Source organism: Quercus lobata, chromosome 8 (assembly GCF_001633185.2).
Source record: "Quercus lobata isolate SW786 chromosome 8, ValleyOak3.0 Primary Assembly, whole genome shotgun sequence".
Lineage (NCBI taxonomy): Eukaryota > Viridiplantae > Streptophyta > Magnoliopsida > Fagales > Fagaceae > Quercus > Quercus lobata.
In genome coordinates, this window is record NC_044911.1 from 10,357,438 (window position 1) to 10,376,607 (window position 19,170).

Consider the following 19,170-nt stretch of genomic DNA (forward strand, 5'->3'; position numbering starts at 1 on the left):
ATTATACACAACGTACACATATTTCAGTTTTTAAAATGAAATCGCGTCTTTAAGTTTTGGTTTCAATTCAAAAAATAAATTGTGTGTACAATTAATATTTGAATTAATAATTAGCAATGTGCAACGAGGTATGTTTACAAGGCATTGTTAAACTGAATAATTTGTCTTTCCGATTTGATTGGAAATTGGAAAGTATTTTGAAAATCAAGAACGGTAGGAGGATAGTTTGCCTGTTTCCTTTGTGTTTGTTGGATTTGTCTCCCATTTGGTCAAGTACTGAAATCTAACAATCACTCTTTTGCTGCCATCTTTGAAGACTACGGAGTCAAAATTTTAAAATTCCTTCCAACTATCAATAACTATATATACACACACACACACACACATGCAAGCTTTCTCTTTCTTGATAGGTTGTTTACTTTTCCAATATATATTCCTACTACTTGAAGTTGTTGACTCAACTTACCAATTAATTAAACCTTTTCAACAATATATATGTTATAAGTTTGAGTGTTTATCTGCAATTAGCCTCAAACATGAGGTGGATACAAATTCACTTTTATAAGTTTTTATTTTCCATCCCTTTGCATGCTTTGAATTGATTATTCACTTGCTGTTCGCATCAAACAAAATAAAATTAAGGTTAATTGATTTCTTGCTTAATTTGACTTGAATTTGTCAATTCTTGGATGTATTAACCTCTCTCTCTCTCTCTATATATGTATATTATTAGTTACTTCTTTTTCCTTGCATGACATTATATATCAAAACAGTCGTGCCACGATACTACATTTAGACTACCAAATTTTAAACACTCCAGGTTGGAGAATAAAACAGACGGAGTAGTTAGTCCGAATGGGATTAACACACATGTATCACATGCGCTCACCCCTGATATTCGGCCATAATCAAAGGGAGGAGTTAAGTTTTAACTGGTCAACTACTAACATATTCTTTAAGTCTCTTAACCGTAAAACGATTTTTTTTTTTTTTTTAAAAATTTATTTGCAAACAAAAAAAAAGTTCAAAAGAAGTTGAAAAATCATTTTATAAAATGATGCCAAGTTCTAGGAATTGATCTGCCGTCCGGCGGCAGCCAAATTATCCTTCTTCTTTTTTGAATAAAATTTGATTGTTTCTTTGGAATATTATTTTAATGTCCACATGAAAGATAATCTCAGTGATGCAATTTAAAAAAAAAAAAAAAAATTGAATGTAACGTTAACTAATTGTTATGAATACTTTTTAAGTCTTAAGATTGGCTCGAAACTTAACCGGATTAGATAATGACTTGAATTCTCTTTTATCTTTTCCGCCTGCTTACTTAGTTGATGTATGAGTTTCACTTTCACATGGTTAATTATTATGATTTTTAAGGTTCTGTACTTTTGTTTACTAATCTACCTACGTGATCTCAAGAAAATGTGTTTCAAGCTTCAAAGAAACAAAAATCTTATCCCTTATCCTTTTTTGTTGGATCTTATCCATTTATATGGTAAGATGAACTAGAGCAGTTCTTAGTCATGAAAGAAAAAACGCTTTCTCAAACACGTCACAATTCTAGCTTCTTCTTCTTTTCTTTTTCTTTTCTTTTTTTAAATTAAAAAAAAAAAAAAAAAAGAAAAAAAGATAGTTGAGCGAGGAGGATTTAAACTCTAGATATCTTTATTAAAAGCACCAGAAAGTTCCAAGCAATTGAGTTGCAAAACTTTTGGCATATAAAGAATTAGTACTTAGATTTGTTATTAATGTTGCACTGTTCCAAAGAAATTATGTGCGGAAATGTATTAATAATCCAACAATATTAGATGACTTGATTAAGCTGTGTATGAAGGAATTATAATTGTTTAGTTGGTATAAGCCTTTCAGAGTCGATATTTTTTTGCAGATTAGCTTTAAGATTATCTGAAACTTTGACTTTTTATCTTCTAATTCCTTCTCCTATTCTTTCTTCCCCTATTTTTTACTTCTTCACTCGTAAGTCTCTAATACTCTAATAGTAATTGTCCAAAACCAAGAAAAGTGATTCTTATTCATTGGTTCAAGTGCCTAAGTAGTAGATCATATCATCATACTATTTAGCTGAGCCAAATTGCAGCCTTGCCATTGGAATTGAATTAGAATATGAACAATAATTTGATCCATTATCAATCGTTCAAAATTTATTTCTCTCCCAGGCCCAGCCAAAGCTTGATTCTAAATGGGTTTGAAGATAGGCCCAAAATCTCTAGTCTTGAAAGTGGAAACTCGTTGTCGAGGCTACACGGCCCTGACACAGTAGGGATGGCCCATCTCCAATATAAATTGTTTGTTTGACAAAACAAAATTTATTCTAGGCTTAATCTTTTCCAGACCAAACGAAAATAATAGTGCCGGCCCAAATAGAGTATTAACCCGTCTACGAGTCCATAAAAGCACCAGAAGGGTGCTCTCCTCTCCTAGCTAGAATCTGGTTACATTTTTTTTTAGTCTTGCCTGGGCTTGTTTTGGGTTGTTAATTGGGCTTAAGTTTGCTATTGGTAATCTTTGTTTGGGCAAATTTTTTTTGGACTTGTCAATTATATTTTAGATTTTAGGTCTAAATTAAATATCAATAATATTATTACGGGGCTAAGTGTAATTCTATTGAACCCAATTATTAAAATTAGTACATGCTCCATCCCTACATGTAATGAAAAATCATAACTTTAAAATCCCATAATTAAACCTCTCAATCTCAAACATATTGTCTCTTAAACGAAAAAGTATCTCATGAGACCTATATCTCAATGACATGTAAGTCTCAATAAAAGAAGATGGAGGAGATACGGAATCATTAGAATCAGTGGATACAATCTCAGGTATACTAATGTGAGTGACAAAAGAATCATTACCAGTTGAGAAAGAGGGAGCAACAACAACTTCAGAAGAAACAAATAGATCTGCAATATTAGTAGAGATAGAGGCAAAAGGAAAAGAATGTTCATGAAAAACAACATCCCTAGAAATGAATACACTATGAGTTGACAAATCAAGAACCTTATAACCCTTTACCCCAAAAGGATACCCCAAAAAGACACATTTCTTAGCTTTAGGAGCAACTTTTGTTCTGTTATTAGAAAGTGTGGAAGCAAAACATAAACATCTAAATACTTTCAAATGTGAATAACTAGGTGGATGACCAAATAGAATTTCAAAGGGAGTCTGATTTGATAAAGCTGATGTTGGTATTCTGTTTATCAAATAAACAGCATCAAGAATAGCATGTCCTCATAAATGCAATGGTAAATGAGATTGAAACATGAGAGCCCTTGCCACATTCAAGATGTGTTGATTTTTTCTCTTAACAACAGCATTTTGTTGAGGTGTTTCAACACAGCTCAATTGATGCAAAATGCCTTTCTTGGCAAAGAAATCTCTCATGAAAAATTCAGTACCATTATCAGACCTTATAGTTTTAACTAGGGGTGTGCATGGGTCGGGTTGGGTCGGGTTGAGGGAATTTTTTGACCCGACCCACCATGGTGGGTCAAAAAAAATTCGACCCAACCCAACCCATCACATAAGTCCAACCCAACCCGCGTGGGTCGGGTTGGGTCGGGTTGAACCCATGGGTTTGACAATTTTTTTTATTATTAAATTGAGTAGAAAAAAAATATAAATATTAATATATTAAAAAAACCTAAAGATTAGTATCAATGTAACTCCTCAAAGACTCAACACTAATGACTAAACAACCATAGTAATTTATTAGAATTTGTGTGAATTAATTGGCTTTTATATATGATAGGAAGAATTGGTTATTTAAAAAAATTTATTAATTATATAATATATTATATATATATATATATATATAATTAGTATTAGTAGAAGGAATTGAGGAAATGCAAATTATTAAATATAATATATATATATAAAAGTGCCCTACAATTGATTTTTTTTAAATTATTAAATATAAAATATATTTTAAATATATATTAAATATGGGTGGGTCGGGTCGGGTTTGGCGGGTTTGTAATTTTATGACCCAAACCCAACCCGACCCGCCATAATAATTTTTTTGATAACCCAACCCAACCCACCAAGCCTTAAAAACCGACCCAACCCGGTGGGTCGGGTCGGGTTGGGTCGGGTTTGGCGGGTCGGTGGGTTTTCTGCACACCCCTAGTTTTAACCCTTTTAGAAAATTGTGTTTCCACCATAGTACAAAATTGTTCCAAAATAGATTGTGTTTGTGACTTATGGTTTAACAAATAAACCCAACTACACCTTGAGCAATCATCTACAATGGTTAAGAAATACTTGCAATTATCAATAGTAGACATTGAGAAAGGTCCCCACAAGTCACAATGGATCAAATCAAAGCAATTATCATAAATGTGAGAACTTTTATTGAAAGGTAAACGTTTTTGTTTAGCAAATGGACAAACTTCACAAGTAAAGTTCTCAACAGAAGTAAAAAGGGGTACACCATTATTCTTTATTGAAGCTAATTTGGCACTAAACAGATGTCCCAATCTAGAGTGCCATACATGAAGTTGAGTGCTATGTACAGAAGGTTTGGTAGAAATAGAAGCAGAAATGGAAGGTGAAGTTGAGTTGCTCTTTTCTAGTAAGTAAAGACCATTGCATTCCCTACCCAGACCAAGTGTGCTCCAATGAGCAAGGTCCTAGATAAAGCACAAATTTCCAAAGAAGATAAGACAACATAAAGTGGATTTGGCTAACTAACTAACTGAAATGAGATTGAAACTAAATGATGGAACACATAAAACATTATAAAGGGTAAGCCTTTCTAAGATTCTCACAGTGCTAATGTGTGTGACTGAAGCTATTTCACCATTAGGCAAATTGACATAAGTATTCAGAGTAGTACTGATGGAAGTAAAACATGAGATAGAATGCACCATATGATCAGAAGCCCTTGTGTCTATGACCCAATCAGTGGCATGAAAAACCTCTCTATCAACTATTTTGGCAGAAAAAATAGAGTGCTTTAAGGTGGGTTTGAAAAATAAGCTTGGATTGTTACCTGACATAGTGTTAATATAGTTGGAATTGACATTGATGTGGAAGTCACACCAACTACAACAGGCACACCATAAGCTCCAGGAGTCAAGCTAGAGACACTACCACTTGTACTAACAAATGCAACATGATGATTGTCACCTTGATCAGCTCCAGAATTAAAAAGAGCAAGCAATTGCTCACACTGTGCCTTAGAAATAGGACACTGAGCAGATGCATTTGAAGGAACCTCAACAACATTACCTTGTGGATATGAAACCTAATTAGCATTGGCATTGGGCTTGCCTTTGTGCTTGTATTCAGGTGGATACCCAAGGAGCTTGTAGCACTTGTTCACAGTGTGTCCAAGCATGTTGCAATGAGTGCACAAAGGCCTGTCCTTCTTATTACCACCTTTATTACCAGAGTTACCTTTGGTATTAACATACATAGCTACTGAATTCGGTTTTGGTGTGAAGGTAGAACCATGTCCAATGCTTTTGTGAGACTCTTCTTGGAGAACCAAAGCTTACACCTTGTTCATTGATGGAAATGGCTCAGACATGAGAATCTGACTCCTCACAATCTCAAAATTCTCATTGAGCCCCATCAAGAACCTCATGACATAGGCCTTCTCATGTTCAACATTTAGAATCTTCATTGCTCCACAAGTACATGCTGGTAATGGTTCATAATGAAGTAATTGATCCCAAAGTTTCTTGAATTTAGAGTAATACTCAGTTATCGACATTTGATTTTGAGATATATGTGAAATCTCTCGTTGTAGATTGTAAATCTTTGGACCATTTCCCTGAGAAAAGAGATTTTGCAACTCAAGCCACATCTCTCTTGCAGTCTCATAATACATGATGTTGCTGGAAACATTAACATGCATGGAGTTGATCAGCCAAGAAAGCACCATTGTGTTACAGCTTTCCCAATCTTCATACAAGGGAGAATCAATATCAGGCTTTGCAATCTTGCCATTCACAAAACTATCTTCTTCTTGGCAGTGAGTGCTAGAACCATAGCCCTAGACCAAGATTAATAGTTCTTCATTCCCAGCAGTGGGTGAGTGACCAAGATATTGCTTGGATTTTCACTTACACTAAGCAAAAATGGATTGGGAGAATTAGACTCTGTATTAGAATTTGAGACTGGTTGTGTGGATTGAGTATGTGCTAGATTGGAGTGAGCACTTCCTTGAGCAGAAGCCATTAATGTTCTTCACAAGCTTGAATGAGTCCTTCAATGAAATTTGAAGAGAAAACAAGAAATTCTCTAAGAAGAATTAACAATAAGAAAAAAAGGATCAAGACTCTCTGAATCAGAGTATAAGAAACTTTCTTGAAAAATTCCTGTTTGGAGAGTAAGAAACTTCTAGAATCAAAGAAGTAAAGCTAGGAAATCAATATAAACTGTGCTAGCAGCTCTGATAACATGTAAAACTCTGAGAGAAATCTAAATAAAACTGGGCATATTTCATTGATTGAAAGAGAATTACAATTGGATGGAATGAATCAAATACAAAGCCTACTCTGTTTTATATACACTGTGAGCGTAACTAACTTCCTAAAAAAAAAGGCGCCAAAACCGTTATTTGAAACTTCTAGAACTGTACATGTGTCAGTCTTGACTAACAAACTCCTAAATTCTCGGAACTAACTCTTCAATGCTCTTGGATGAAGAACTCATGATGTGGCAATGCTTCAATCACTTCCAGAACTTCTGTGCTAATCAAAACATGCTCTGATGTAAGTTTCGTAGCCTGATCAATGCTCTTCTCATCAGCAAGTGCTTCACTGCCTGCTACCCTCGTGGCTTGGCTAGTGCTCCTTGCATCAACAACTGCTACACTGCCTGCTACTCTCGTGGCTTGGCTAGTGCATCTCATATCAGCAGATGTTGCATCACCTGCTACCTTTGTGGCTTGGTTTATGCAGCTCTACTATGCAGCGTTGCTTGCAATTTTAACAAAACCCATTGCCTAAACCCATTGCCTAAGCATGCTGCCAATCTGTCAAGATTGAAGAAGACCTTTAGCAATCAAATGTTTCTTCAAAGTGGCATTTTACTAAAACATCATATTTTTTTTTTCCTTTTGCCCAACAATTGGCCACACTGATGGAAAATTGTTGATTAAAGCTCAATTTTCTGAAATACAAATCAACCAAGTTGATGCAGCCTAACACCTCCTCCCCCAAGGAAAAGAAAACCAGCCACACCGACCACTAAATTCTTTCTAAAATAATGTTGACCACTAAATTATCAAGAGCAATTATCAATTAGCAAGAGACATTAACATTCTAGTTAAAATAAAGACATTAATATTTTTTTTTTCCTCAAAGAAGATAAAAAGTGTCTAACATTTATTGTGAGGAAGAAAAAAGAGGTGAGAATAGATAACATATGGCTTGGGTTCTCCACGCTGTACTTTCTTGGTTTGAGAGGTTGTACAAATATTGCAAATCAATAAATTCTATCATTTTTATTTATTTATTTATCTATACAGAAAGCAAGAACCACAGCTTGAGTGGAGTCAAAAAGCAGCGAGTTTTCTCACACCCCACAACACATTGCATAATAAAGAGAAAGAGAAAGAGATCCATGAGATGAGAGATGATAAAACAGATGGTTTGATCTTAATAAAAAATTTTGGAGTTTCAGAGGTCAATTTGTCAATTTCTTGAAAGAGGGGGGCCAAGTATAGATATTTTAGAACTAAATGTTAAAATTGATGTACAAATATGTACACTAACAAGTTATTTTTTTTTTAATAAATAGGAGGGGGAGTCATGGCCCCCCTTAGTCTACATGTAGGTCGTCTCTAATTGTTGTTCATATTTTTACAAAGCAGGAACTTGCCCTGCATATCAAGCTCCATGCTACTGGTGGGAACAAGACAAAAATACCAACACTTTTCTTTGAAGTATTGGTTTTGTCAATATCTTTCTACTTTTTGCATCTCTTTTTAATATCGATATGTTATGGGCTACCCAAACCCAAAGCATGATAAGGAGAGCCCATATTTTTTATAGAAAATATGTCATAATTCGTCTGTTTCATGATAATTAACATGCTCTGTATCTTATTACAGCGATTTTATTTTTTTATTTTTTTTTTCCATTCTTCTTTTAATGCCTAGTGGTCCAAAACCTTTTTAGCACATCCTTAGAATAGCAGGCCAATGCAATATCAAGATTCCTGTTTACATGCTTTTATTATTTTATTTTTCTTATGTATTTTTCTCTTTTTAATGCATCTTATGTACTAAAATGATGCCTCAAGTCTGAGATATAATGAGATTACTTAATGTTTTGAAACATAGGTTACTTAGCTTTGTTGTGTTCTTCTATCTAGATCACTGAATGATGGAATTTTTAAAATTATCGTGTGTAAAAAATAAAAATAGATACTCTCGTTAGAGGCTTACCTTTTTAAAGCTTAATGAATGGTTTGCATGCTGCTTGAGAGGTGAAGATGACAGAGTTATTGCGGGAAGTAAAAGACTTGATAGTTGGATGTTAAATTTGTATGAGATGTTGATAGTTCTTAGAGGCATAGCTTTTATTTGGAGCCAAAGATCTTGTAGCTGAATTGGCGCCTCCTCATGTACAAAGTGTTTGGGGGTTTAGGAGGGAAAGAGTTCAAGTTGCGGGGTTAGCAGCATGTTGTAATTATTTCTCAAAAAAAAAAAAAAGCTTTTATTTGGAAATGTAATTGGCATGTAGCATTTATTCCGATTGTTTTGGATTAAAAAAATTAAATAACTAATAAATCAACTGATTGTTCGATTGTTACGGCATCACCATTTGTTCCATGAAATTACTATTATTTTGTTTTAAATTTATTGTAGTTATTTTAGGCCACTTATATATAATTTCGCACTTCAAAGTAATTGGCTAACTGTTAGAACACTAATCTCTCAAATTATCAATCAACCGCACAAGAAAAAATTCACTTTTTAATGGGATCAATCAAAATTTGGTACTAATAAATTTCAATAGTTCTATAATAAAAAAACAAATTGAGAAGAAAATTAAGCAGCACATTTTAAGTAATAGAGATAACTCTTCAACATTCAGCTAAAAATATAGAAAGCAACTCTTGAATATTACCATGAAGAATAATTTATGTTAATTTTTTTTTTTAATTTGGAAAATATTTATTGAAAGAAAAACCAACAACTATGAACTAGCTACAGTCAAAGCAGAAACTATATGTCTTGCTGCACGGCATCTACAATAGAAGCAGGACACATTGGCCATTGACTCAATGCAACATAATTTACGTGTACTTAACAACAAAACAGCGTAAACATCTCAATTTCACGCCAAAATAATCTCTTTAGAGTTCTCTAGCACCACCTAGGTTCGATCCAACTACAGCGCAACTTTTCCCTTGAGCTATAAAAATCAACATCCTTACCCTCAAAAGAATGAAACTTTTTTGTCTTTAGTGAATAGAAGACCATGCTTTGTCCACAAAATATAGGAAAGTAAATTTTGTTCTCCATTCCAGGAGTTTTTGCCATTACAGAAAAGGATGATGAACAACTCAAATAAAGCATATGATTTCCCAAATTTTCTACTCTAATCCAGGTCATTTTAGATTCATTCAATTTGAAAACCTGTACCCATTTTCTCATAATACCTACAAATACCGAGAAGAGTTCACCATCGCATTCTACTAGATAATTCTGGTCAAAACCACTCATGCATGGTGATTTAGGTTTAGTAAGAACTTCCCAAGTATTCTCACCATCATCGTTTAACTTCAGAATTCCTAGGTTTCCTTTTTGACCCAAACAATAAAATGCTCCTCTGTAGAAAATCGGGCTATTGTTATTAAAGGAAAAGTCTGCATCATTAAACTCATTTTCATGCCAATGTTCTATGTCCAGGTCCAGGTCCTGCCCCAAGCTAGAAGAGTACTCTAAAACAAACTTCGCATCAGATTCACGCTTACTCAAATTAACAACTACACATTCTGAAGAGGGTGGGGAGGAAGAGAAGCCAATGCAAGAGAAATCCAGAGCTCTATCCATATTCTCTGCCAACGGTAGAATGGCTTGTGTGAATGGATTGAAAAAGAAAGTTAAATTTTCACCTAAAAAGAAACGTGATTTTTCCGCTACAGCTACTAGCAACCAACCATCCTTTGAGCCGCAAATTATACCTCCTTTTAGAACTTGTGGCAAGTTGATGATATACTTGTCACCATGTTTTGGGTCAATGAAAGCACAAACACTTTCGTTCTCAAAGAACACCAGCCATGGAGATAATAAAGAAGGGTTTTCCACCTTCTCCATGGCAATCCTCCATTGGATTGGAGGTGCTGCAGAATGGAAGATTTTACAAGTAGCACGAAAGTGCAAATAATCAACTGAGATAAGACGCTCAGCAATCAATTTAACCATGTCCAAATGAAAGGCAGCTAAATCATTTGTGGACTCCACGTCCTTTAAATCATTTTCTCTTCCATAAACCTTCCCACTTTCTTGTTCTTCTGTATAACTTTTGTGCTCGTCTTCTTTTAGTGTATTTGTTAACCTATATAAGCACGAACTTATATCAGCAATGAGTAGAAGAGGAACAAATAGATAAAATCGACAAAATCTATATAGCAAACAAACCATTCAAGTGTTCAAGCATTCAATAGATATAGATACCTTACAAAATTGCTATTAGCAGTAAAAGAATATTTAGTTTTTTTTATAATTAACAATAGTACTGATCTGTTCTTTTTGAATGTTTGTCAACTTTATGTAGTAAATTTTAAATTCCTCAACTATATAAAACTAGTTTGTACGGTACCTACCATATATGAAATTTCATTAGTAACCATAGATTATTGACAAACAAGTATAGATTTTAATATATATAATTTTTTCCCAATTGTGATTTTCAATGTGAACCTATTGATGTCGACAAAAAATTAAAAGTTTCACAAGTAGTGACCAATTACCTGAGAAGAGGCATAATCCAAACCAGACAAGATCGTTGTAGTCTTGGTAGATTTAGAAAAGGTGAGGAAATTGAAATTGTTCCATCTTCTATGTTGTACGAGTACAATTTTTTGTAAGTGTCATCACCATATAAAGTGAAATATACACGATTTGCCACATCTGGATTAATTACATGGATGGAAAACGCTTGCTGTTCAAGTGTGTTCAAAGGCAAAAAAAATGCCCGGTCCTTGGCGGTTTCTACCTGTACCCATTCCTTGTTAGAAAAATTTAATCTATAGATCCCAATTGCTAAAACACCTGTGAAACTTTCATCCTTGTACTGTATTTCAACTGTAAATAGATCGCCACAGGATTCCATCAAGTGTACTTGTTTCGTAGTCGGACGAGCTGACCGTAGAAAGACATTTAGAGGCTCGATTTTAAGGCCGCCACGCTGAATGTCATGAATTTTTACAAGCCTCCTGCCGTGTTCACAATCTCCTAATGGTGACCATACTGCATACAAATTACCATCGCAGCAAACAGGGCTAATTAATAGATTAGGCACTGTCGGCATTGATTCTTCCAGAATTCGTACCAAGTCTATAGTTCGTTTCAGCTCATCATAATAGCATAACTCGGTCCATTCTTCATCGCCAAGTTCACAGTATAATATATAACGCATACGTACAACAAATAAGACGACCTTGCAACCTGGTTCGCTTGGAGGAGACGTCAAGATGCAATCTCCAATATCTGCTTTGGGCATGGACGGAAGTTTTATTTCCTCCATAGTTACAGGATTCCACAATATGGGGCAGAAATCTCTATGGCAATATAAACACCAACCGTGACAATTAGCCCATAATTTCCTATTCTGCAACTCAGGGATTTTACGTATGTAAGTTTCATTGGGATTTGATATGCTGCAAAATATTTGTCTTCTGTTGTGTTTATCAGTGGAATAAACAAGCCAAGGATAGGGTTCAGGCGGAGGCGGACGATGCTGTTCTTCATACTTTGCTGCCGATTTCTTCTTCATGATGAAAAGTAGACTTGCAAATTAAGGGTCAAGAATTTAAAGAGTTCAAACTGAGAGGTGTTTGAGTTTGAAAGACACGAAGTTCTTGTTTATATAGGCCGGGTCTAGAGTTCTAGAACTTTAAGGATTCGGTTTCCCTTATGTTCTAGGAAAACCAGGATCTCTCTAAATACTTACGTGACGGTCTCGATGGAGGGCATTCTTGAACTAGGGCGGTTACCAAGGTTGTTTTATCCGAGGGTGAGAGTGAGATTACATAATCAAACTCTATAGGGCTGCTTTCTTTTCTTTAAAAAAAAAAAAATCTATGAGCTCAACAACGTTAAACATATCTAACCTTCTTACTAAGATACCGTTCAATCAATGCTTGCAAAGATTGTTCCTGGTTGACTGACTTTTCTTTGTCAGCTAGTGATGATGCACAGACAATGAATTTCTTCACTAGCTCATGAAAAGGTGCATGATCGACTAATAGAATATCCATGTTTAACGTTGTTATCCTAACCTTGTAGGTTTTAGTTCTACCATATTCAAAATCTATGATGCTCAACATTGTTCACCAAGCCATAAATCTTTAATTGAGAGATTGTAAACTTTTAAAAACAAAATTTTGGTTACATCTCTATTCAATATATTTTTATTGAATATGAATTTGGACAAATCTACAATTTGATAATATTTTCTTTTTATATCCTCCATAGTTGTAAATCTTCCAAAAAATCAAAGATCAATAGATATGTCATTAATGAAATATTTAAATTTAAAGTTTTGAGAAATGATATACCCATGACATTTTCATAACACTTTTACAATAAATCCTAAATAATATGTTGTTATTAATTCAAATTATTCTATAACAACTCCATCCAAACTGTGTAGGTATTGTTATCTTTGGAGTCATGTTAATTTTTTTTTGTGGGAGTTATAGTCATTAGCTACAATTAGGGGTGGCAACTGGCAAATGGACAGGTTGGGTCATAAATGAGTTGGGTGTGCAATTTTCCATTTATCCATTTATGACCCGTTTATATATAAATTAATTATCCATTATCCGCCCAACCCATTTAATTACTAACTCGTCCATTTAACCCAATATGACCCAAATAAATAAATAACTTGTTAAAAACTTTAAAAAATTAAAAATTAAAAAGTTCAAAAATCAATTTTCCTGTCCTTTCCTTTCATTTTCCTTCACAAAATTCATTTCTTAGCAACCAAACAAAGCCACAGAAAAAAGAAAAAAGAAAAAAAAAAAAAGAAAAGAAAAGGAAAAGACTATTTTCTTCTCTGTGCTGCTTCGTCTCCTTCAACCTCACTCTTCCACTCCCTCCAAAACTCTCTGAAACTCATCACGTTCCTCTTTCTAACCCTATCGAAATCAACAACTCCATCCCCATCCTCCACCTCCGCCACAATCGCGTTCCTTATAATTGCCGACAAATCGATCTGAAGCCGCGACCTCGGAGTCCACTTTTCCAGAACCTTCTTGCTAAAATCCGACGACGAGTACGCCTGTTGGAACTCCGAAAGCTTCGGCTGGAGCCTCTTCACGAAATCGATCTCCGCTAGAGGTAAGTTCTTGAACGAGTTGGCTTGGTGGCGCATGAGTTGGATATCCGGGTCCGTCACGAACCTCTCGCCAACCTTTGGATATGAAGGAGAATGCGGTCGAATTCGACGAAGAAGAAGACGACATCATTGCTCGATTCTCATTGTCCATGGCTAACTCTGAAAAAGCTAGGGTTCCTCTTCGTTCTTTGAAAATTTTTAGGGCTTGAAAGAATTGAATTCTCTCTCTCTCTCTCTCTCTCTCTCTCTCTCTCTCTCTCTCTCTCCTCTCTCTCTCTCTCTCTCTCTCTCTCTCTCTCTCTCTCTCTCTCTCTCTCTTTGTCTGGGAAAATGTTTAGAAATCTGAGGGAAGTGTTTGTGTGTCCACTTCATCATCTCCACATAATGAGAAAATCTGAGGTGCTAAACAACTGGCACTAAATGGGCCATGACACTTATTGTTTGGGAAAGTGTTTGGTTGCTGAGAAAAAATCTGAGGAAGAGTGAGATTTATTTAAGTTTTAGATTTTAGAAGGGCTTAGTGGGTATTAGTGGGTTTATTTAATTTTAAATTTTAGATGGGTTGAGTGGGTATTAGTGGATTTATCCATTTAGACCCATCTAATTAATTAACCAAATGGGTCTTTATCTATTTAACCCAAATACTCAAATGAATTGGATTAAGACTTATCCAAATAAGGTTGGTAATGGGCGGGTTCATGGATATAGATAAAAATTACCACCTCTAGCTACAATCAAGTTATAACCAAACTTTATCCAACCTATAATTATGCATTATACAATATTACTAATTACTCTATGTGGCTCATTATTTTGAATGAAACCGTGTGATCCAAATATTATAAGAGACATTTTTTTTATATAAGAATATAAGAGACGTATTAAGACACAAAGCATAACATTTTTTTTTATTTGAAAGTAAAAGCATTACATTTTATAACATAATAATATGTGCGGTATGATGCATAATGTGTCTTTAGACCGTACAGTTGATCAGTTAAATATTTTACTTTAATAAATGTATAAATATTTTCAGATTTTTTTCAACTTAGACAATAGAGATTGACAAATGTTATCACATTCAACCAATATAGTTTGAATATTGAAAAAAAATGTATTTAAATTGAATAAAGAAAGTATCGAAGTTAAAAGTTGACGGCGGAGATGATGATAGAGTCGCCGCAATTGAAGATGCTTGAGCAGTTGAGCTGAAAAGTGAAAACGAAGAAGTAGGAGGAGGAGATGGGCTACATGTACAACATGGGCAACAAGAACAAGAAGAACACCACAAACCAGCTCGCGAATGCAGAAAACGCTGTGAAATTAAGCAACAAAGCCATGGAAGTAGAAAATCGTCCGTGGTTTGTGGACATTGTTTTAATTAATGAACCAAAGCTTAGTAAAATGGCAATGGAGGCCCAAAACAATGACAAAGACATCCAAAGTCCAAACAGTACCTTTCCACCAATTTCGAATAATCTCTGCTGCTTGGAGACTCCATTATTTTTTAGATGGGGAATCTATGATAGAACATCATGTATTCATTCAGTTTTGGGTAAATTTTAATTAAAAAATAATAATAATTTACAAAAAGGTAATGCAAATTAGAACCTGAAGACTTCCCTTTTGGGTTCACTAACTAAGGATACGGTGGAGATAAAGTCCTTTTAAATCAACATGCTTATGATAAAGCAGAGCAAATCAAAACCTCGCCCTCCATCTCATGGGAATCAAACAAAATTGAATTTATCTTCCCTACCTATAATTCATGACTACAGTCATGCTACTATTTTGTAAAGCAAATTTAATCTCATTTTAGTGTTAGATTCTCATACATGGTTTACAATAAAGCTGCATTTAGGGCAAGGGAAAATTATTATATACTCCCTCTCTCCCTCTTATAGAGAGGTGGGTCTCACCCACCATGAGGCCCACCCTTCTTCGAGAGAGCAGGAGCATACTCTTGAATTATATAATAATAATTTCAAACCAATGCCCTAATTAATTAGCTCAACTAGCACTTTTTTGCATTTTTAACCGAGATATTTAAGACTCCTCCCCTAACTATTACATAACAACGATAAAAGAAGCTTAGTCCAAGACAAAAATTCACAATACACTTAATTTGCCTATCATCAGACACCTGTACTCAATCTAGCTACCATTAATGGCCCATTGTTAGGTGAGTATTGTGAATTTTTGTTGTAGCCCTAGAACTCATGAATTAATTATGTTTCCTCTCAGCAATTAGAGAAGAATCAATTTGGACATGGACCCCGGATGCCGGATGTGCCAAATAATTGAGAGGCATCTTGAAATCGAACAGACGACATGATCCGAACTTGAAGAGCAATAATTTAAATCCACTTCCAACCCCACCTTGAGATTCTTCACCAAAGTTCCCATGCCCTTGTCCTTATTAAAATAGCTGCTTATCTTTTCATCATCCAAGCCAAGGCATCATCTCCATCAATTTTTCCCCTTAATATTTGAAAGGTTTTGGTAGGATTCTGACAGTATCTATTAGTTTTTATTTTTTTTTCATTTGAAAAATGAAAAATATAAAGTAACCTTATTTTATTAGAGAATATGAATGTAGGCTTTTAAATTATCAAATTCTTATTAAATTTAATCTCTATTATTTATTATATTATATTTACGAGTTTTCATTACAAATGATATGCTCCTCTCCTAATAGATGAAATTATCAAATTCACATTGTTAAGGACAATGCACATTCAACCCTTAAAAAATATAAGAAATCAAAATATCAAGTTAGATTTCTCTTTTAGAGCATTCTTGTCAGTTGCCAAAATTTTTTGTTTATTTTACTATTAGAACTTATTTTTTATATTTATTTTATAGTTTACACAATCATTTTTCAAAACACTCTACATCAAATTATTTATTTTATACTACATTTTATTAAAATACTATTTATATGTTTGGAGCGATGAGGTAGAAAGAGAAGAAAGTGATGGGCACAGAGAGCATATATGGGATGAGAGAAAAAAGAATAAAATATTAAAAAAAAAAAAACAAATGAACTATACCAAGGACAGAGATAGGAAGGGGCCTAGAGGGATCCGGCCCCCCCGGGTTTATGGAAAAAAAAAATTCGGTATATTTTCAGCCAATTTTATTTATTTATTTTATATTTAAGTACCTCTTATAAGTAACTTGACACATCTCTTCTCCAAAATCATTAGTCTAATCCATTCCAATTCAACCCAAACTCATGTAATCCTCATCCCCAAAACATATGGATGCTTATTTGTTAATATTTTTATTTTATAAATGTTATGTTCATTATATTTCATAACAAATTTTAAGTAATAGGTTGTTACCAGCTGTTATTGGTGGGTAAAAAAAGTAATTTCAAATTAGAAATAGTAATAACTAACCATCTAAAGATTTGTTATGAAAATATTATAACACATTTTTTTTTTAGCTCATACTCCGGCTCCCCTAGTTTGAAATTCTAGGTATATATATTTATACAACTTTATAATAATAATGAAAATTTATGCAACTTTAGTTTAACTGATATGTAGGTAGTTTTTGAACTTTAAAATATTAATGTGTGAAGTTGATACAATTTTTCTATTCTACAGCATGTGTGAATGCTCTTAGTTGTTGATTATTCCTCTTAAAAAGATAGAGAAAGCCATGAATATCATGAAAGCCGAGCCATTTAAAATGAGAGCTAGACCTAAACCAGGTGCGAGATAGACTATAGTTTGTAGTTTCTACTAAGGTCAGGTGTGAAAAGAGTTAAATAAGGAATCTTCAACATTAAAGTAAGTGTGAACGCATAATTGCGAAAGGAATCTTTTCATCTACGTGCCACCGTTCTTTCACGTGCGGTTGCCCACTTGATTTTGATGCGTGTAGTTACGCACTTTTCATCATCATAACTCCAATTATGAAAATCTTATCCATAATCAATGGAGCTATGCTATCAAAAAAAAAAAAAAAAAAAAATCAATGGAGCTATTTTATTTACTTTAATAAAACCTATGTCGGCATTACAAATCAGTGTTCCAAGTGTCTAATGGATGGTACACTACTACACTTCCTCAAATGGATGGTAGACTACTACACTTCCTCAAGTCATAATCTTAATTTATTTTTTGTTATGGGAAAGAATCCGAACTTTATTCAATAGAAAAAGCTGAAAGAAATATCATGAAGAAGAGTTTGTTCAATAAAACAAAGACTCTTTTCAACCCATACATGATAATTAATAATGTAAAAAGTATGTTTAGTTAGTAAATGAGTGTTTCTATTGCCTTGCCTACAACAGGCATGTGAGAACTTAACTTGTATACATTCATGTGTTAAAGAAAGTACACTATTGATGATCAAGACAATTGAAGATAAGGTTGGGGCTTGCTTGGATGTCGGGCTTGGAAAATGATCAGGGAGACTTCCTCCAATCCCCACCTCAAATCATCCTTCAAGACAAACTCTCTAATCCCCACCTCAAGTCTGTCATAATCTCAATTGAACATACCAAAAAGAAAATCATGATTTTAGATAGTAAAACACAAAATGTTTTTTTAAGCCAAACCAGCATTACACTGTCATCCTTAGGCATTTGGTTTTGAGGGATCCACATTACTCCTAGTAGCTAAACTTCTAGGAATGTAATACTTGGCAATCTAGATGCTTGGGAATGTAACTATTCTTATATTTGGTTTGATTATAAATCTAATAAGAATAATGGGAAATATGAGATGCTTATGTTTGGTTTACTCCTAAGAATTTTATACAAATTTTTATTTTTCTCAAATTATCCTTTCATTATTTTGTATACACAATGTCAAGTGTTTTTTTTTTTTTAATCTTCCTCCAAGTAAATTATGATAAACAAAATATAAACTATAATCATGAAAATTTCAATAAAACTATAGTATAATTTTTTTTAAATGTCATGTATGATACAAAAATATTTATAATTTTATTTTTTTAAATTTATTTCAATTGGTTAAAGAGTGGGGATGTATGGGTAAAATTATCAATTTATAAAAAATGAAACTTTTCCAAGCATGGAAATGTAAATACCCAACTTTTTTTCCAAGAGAATCCATATTCTTACAAAAAGGGGATTGAGTGGAAATCTAGATATTTTATTTAAAAATTTACAAATGATGATGTCACTTTAACATAATAATAAATAAGTGTTTAAATTACCTTTTATGATTAGTGACAAAACAGCTTGTAAGACCTATATATGTAATAAATTTATATATAGTATTCTAGTATCACTCTTAAAGGTGTAATTAACTTTGGGATCTATCTCATATTAAAAATATATTAGGCATGGAAAATGGGTTTGAACGATAAAAGGTATTGTACACTTCCTCAAGTGGATTGAATCATAGTCTGACTTATACTCAAAACACATCATGGTTTTAGATAGTAAAAGACAATGTTAATGTTATATATTAAGTCAATCCAGCATAATATCATCATCCCTGAAAGTTTAATTTCAAGATCTATCTCATATTAATTAAGATCCTAACTAAAACGATTACAACCGTAATTTTTTAATCTCTCTCTCTCTCTCTCTCTAATAAAAATTTATATCGACATGACAGATCAATAATCGAATGCTGCA

The 19,170-nt window shown here is 33.7% G+C and overlaps 1 protein-coding gene across 1 annotated transcript; it reads right to left on the minus strand.

Moving 5' to 3' along the window:
• Positions 1-5,515: 5,515 nt before the first annotated feature.
• On the minus strand, positions 5,516-6,204 carry LOC115956329. The gene is made up of 2 exons (XM_031074742.1): positions 6,094-6,204; positions 5,516-6,019 (listed from the first exon to the last, which is right to left on the minus strand). The coding sequence occupies exons 1-2, from the start codon at positions 6,202-6,204 to the stop codon at positions 5,516-5,518; spliced, it is 615 nt and encodes a 204-aa protein (XP_030930602.1).
• Positions 6,205-19,170: the final 12,966 nt, after the last annotated feature.

Bases quoted from the DNA above. Each gene is read 5' to 3' on its own strand.
- LOC115956329 (XM_031074742.1), bottom strand. From the start codon at position 6,204: ATGGCTTCTGCTCAAGGAAGTGCTCACTCCAATCTAGCACATACTCAA. The intron at 6,020-6,093 runs GTAAGTGAAAAT...ATCTTGGTCTAG, and splicing joins CCAATCCATTTTTGCTTAGT to GGCTATGGTTCTAGCACTCA.